The 2,436-nt window shown below is 36.0% G+C and overlaps 1 protein-coding gene across 1 annotated transcript; it reads left to right on the top strand.

Annotated features, from left to right (window-relative positions):
- The first annotated feature begins 1,024 nt into the window (after positions 1 to 1,024).
- On the top strand, positions 1,025 to 1,830 carry LOC107469848 (protein MAIN-LIKE 1-like). Its single transcript, XM_016089226.1, has 2 exons — positions 1,025 to 1,105; positions 1,411 to 1,830. The coding sequence occupies exons 1-2, from the start codon at positions 1,025 to 1,027 to the stop codon at positions 1,828 to 1,830; spliced, it is 501 nt and encodes a 166-aa protein (XP_015944712.1).
- Positions 1,831 to 2,436: the final 606 nt, after the last annotated feature.

Here is a 2,436-nt window from a genome sequence, read left to right as displayed (position 1 = left end):
TGTATAATAAAATAAATAATTTTAATTATGTATAATTAGTGAATAATCATATACAATAATTTCTTTTTAATAATGTGTTCATACAAATAGTAGTATAATAGAAATAATAATAATTGTTATGAAAAATATTATAATTACGTAAAATATTGTCAACTATAATTGTGCAGTCATTATTTAACCGTAATAATGATAAGGATAATCTGCTTTAAAATAAAAATATAAAATTTTAATTAAAGCTACATAAATTTGATATATATTAATTATAGTCATTAATTATAGTTATTAACTTAGTTTTTTTTATACTCACAATTATTTTTTTTATATCTAAATATATTTTATTGGATAACTAAATTTTAACCAATGATCTTATTAATTATACGTTAATAAAATTTTAACTAACTAAATATATCGCATTGGACAATTAAAATTTTTGACCTTACCGTTTTTGATAAATTTTAATCCAACATTTAACTATTTATACAACATCAATAAAATTTTTTAGTATAACTAATAGTACAGAATTTAATTTTTGTTTGAGTAATAATCTAAAAGTATTATTTATTATTAGCAGATTTTTTTTTACTTAACTATTTTATTTTTTTATTTATACTGGAGTCAATAAAAATAAAAAACAATTTAAAAACAAAAAAATCGTTTTAAAAAATTTAAAAACAATATAACTATGTAGAATTTATTATTCAATTAAATAAAAAATGCATTAATTACCGAAATAAATAATTTTAAAAATATTTACCGTTTTGCGTTTCCCAGTCATATCTCGTTTACAGTGTAAACGAGATGTATCTCGTTTACAGTATAAATGAGATATGACACGTCAGCCGCGTCGTGTCTATCTCGTTTACTGTATAAACAAGATAGACCTTATCTCGTTTACACTGTAAACGAGATAGACACTTATAAGTATAAGTCGTTTACACACATTTGCTGGACCTTACTTTGACCTAGTCAAACTCTTTCTCCCCTCTTTTAACCTTTTCCTTCCATATCTGATTCCGAGACGGTGATGGCATGCCAGGCGGACAACGACGGTGACATCAACAGACTAAACGAGACTTCACATTACGCTGGGGCGGCCAACTTTGAGGTTAGTTGTGTTATGTTCAGTTAATTTAAGTATGTAGACATTGCTAGGGTAGTCTCGTAGTGACAAACATTGAGTAAGATGCTTTAGGGTTAAGATTGTATGATAAATTTAGAACAATATTTGCTTGTCTAAGATTGGTATTACTTAATTAGAATTTGCTTACCGACATAAGAAAGTTAGAGACAGATTTAGAGTAGACAAATGGTAGTATGTTACTAAGTAGGCGTAGTACTTTGTTCCTTAATAGAGTAGGAAAATGTATTATTATGTATGTATCGATTAAAAATTTCTTTTTCATTTCGCAGAGGCCTCGCCTTTTATTGCCCCGGCGAGTCAGCCATACGCTTCCTCCACCCGACGCCATCGTCCTGTATCTGGTTGAGGCCGGATTCGGTGACACGGTGCCGCTCAGGGACTTAACATTTGACAATTTCCTGATTTCGGTACTCGTGGAGCGATGGCGTCCAGAGACGCACACGTTTCATCTTCCGTGGGGTGAGGTCACTATCACCCTGCAGGACGTGGCGTACCACCTCGGCCTGCGTGCACACGGGAACCCCATTGAAGGGTGCCTTCGTGACTTCGGTCGGTGGTACGGCACTGAGACGTGGGTGATGGTGGAGCAGCTAATTGGTGCCAGGCCACCGGTGGCGGCACAGCAGGCGGAGCAGAAGAAGGAGTCGTTCACGCTGAAGCTGGTCTGGTTGCATGATCGTGTACGATAGATGCCCCCCACCGACGATCCTGAGACCCTCCGATAGTATGCGCGATGCTACATTATGTTACTGATTGGAGGGTATCTGTTGACAGACAAGTCCAACAACCTGGTGCACGTATGGTGGCTACCACTTCTGCGGGACTTCAAGGAGAGCAGGGCGCTATCATCGGGCTCTGCTGTGCTGGCTTGGACTTACCAGTCACTCCATTTAGCGGCACAGCGGGGAGTCACGGATATTGCCGATTACACTCTGCTGCTGATGAGTTGGATTTACCAGAGATTTTCCCAGTGGTGTCTACCAGGTAGAAGAGTCTACCAGTACTCGCTAGCTGCCAGGTATCCAAATATTTCTTTTTTGTTTCATGTTAAGCTTTGCTGTTAATCCGCATTGTTTGTAACTTAAGGAGTTGTATATGTCTTTGTTACTTTCAGATTGGTTGGCTTGTAGCAGCAGAGTAGGGACTAGCACCAGACCAGGGTCTTGCAGTATAGGGTATCCATCGATCGATTACGCTTTGATGAGGTAAGTCATGAAATTAAATATTGCGTGATATTTCCTTCTACTTGCTATGGTTTAAAGCTTGTTATTTTGTTAAACATTTTTTATTTAGTT

This window comes from Arachis duranensis, chromosome 10 (assembly GCF_000817695.3).
Source record: "Arachis duranensis cultivar V14167 chromosome 10, aradu.V14167.gnm2.J7QH, whole genome shotgun sequence".
NCBI lineage: Eukaryota > Viridiplantae > Streptophyta > Magnoliopsida > Fabales > Fabaceae > Arachis > Arachis duranensis.
This window is presented reverse-complemented; position numbering and strand designations above follow the sequence as displayed.

Bases quoted from the DNA above. Each gene is read 5' to 3' on its own strand.
- LOC107469848 (XM_016089226.1), top strand. From the start codon at position 1,025: ATGGCATGCCAGGCGGACAACGACGGTGACATCAACAGACTAAACGAG. The intron at 1,106-1,410 runs GTTAGTTGTGTT...TTCATTTCGCAG, and splicing joins CTGGGGCGGCCAACTTTGAG to AGGCCTCGCCTTTTATTGCC.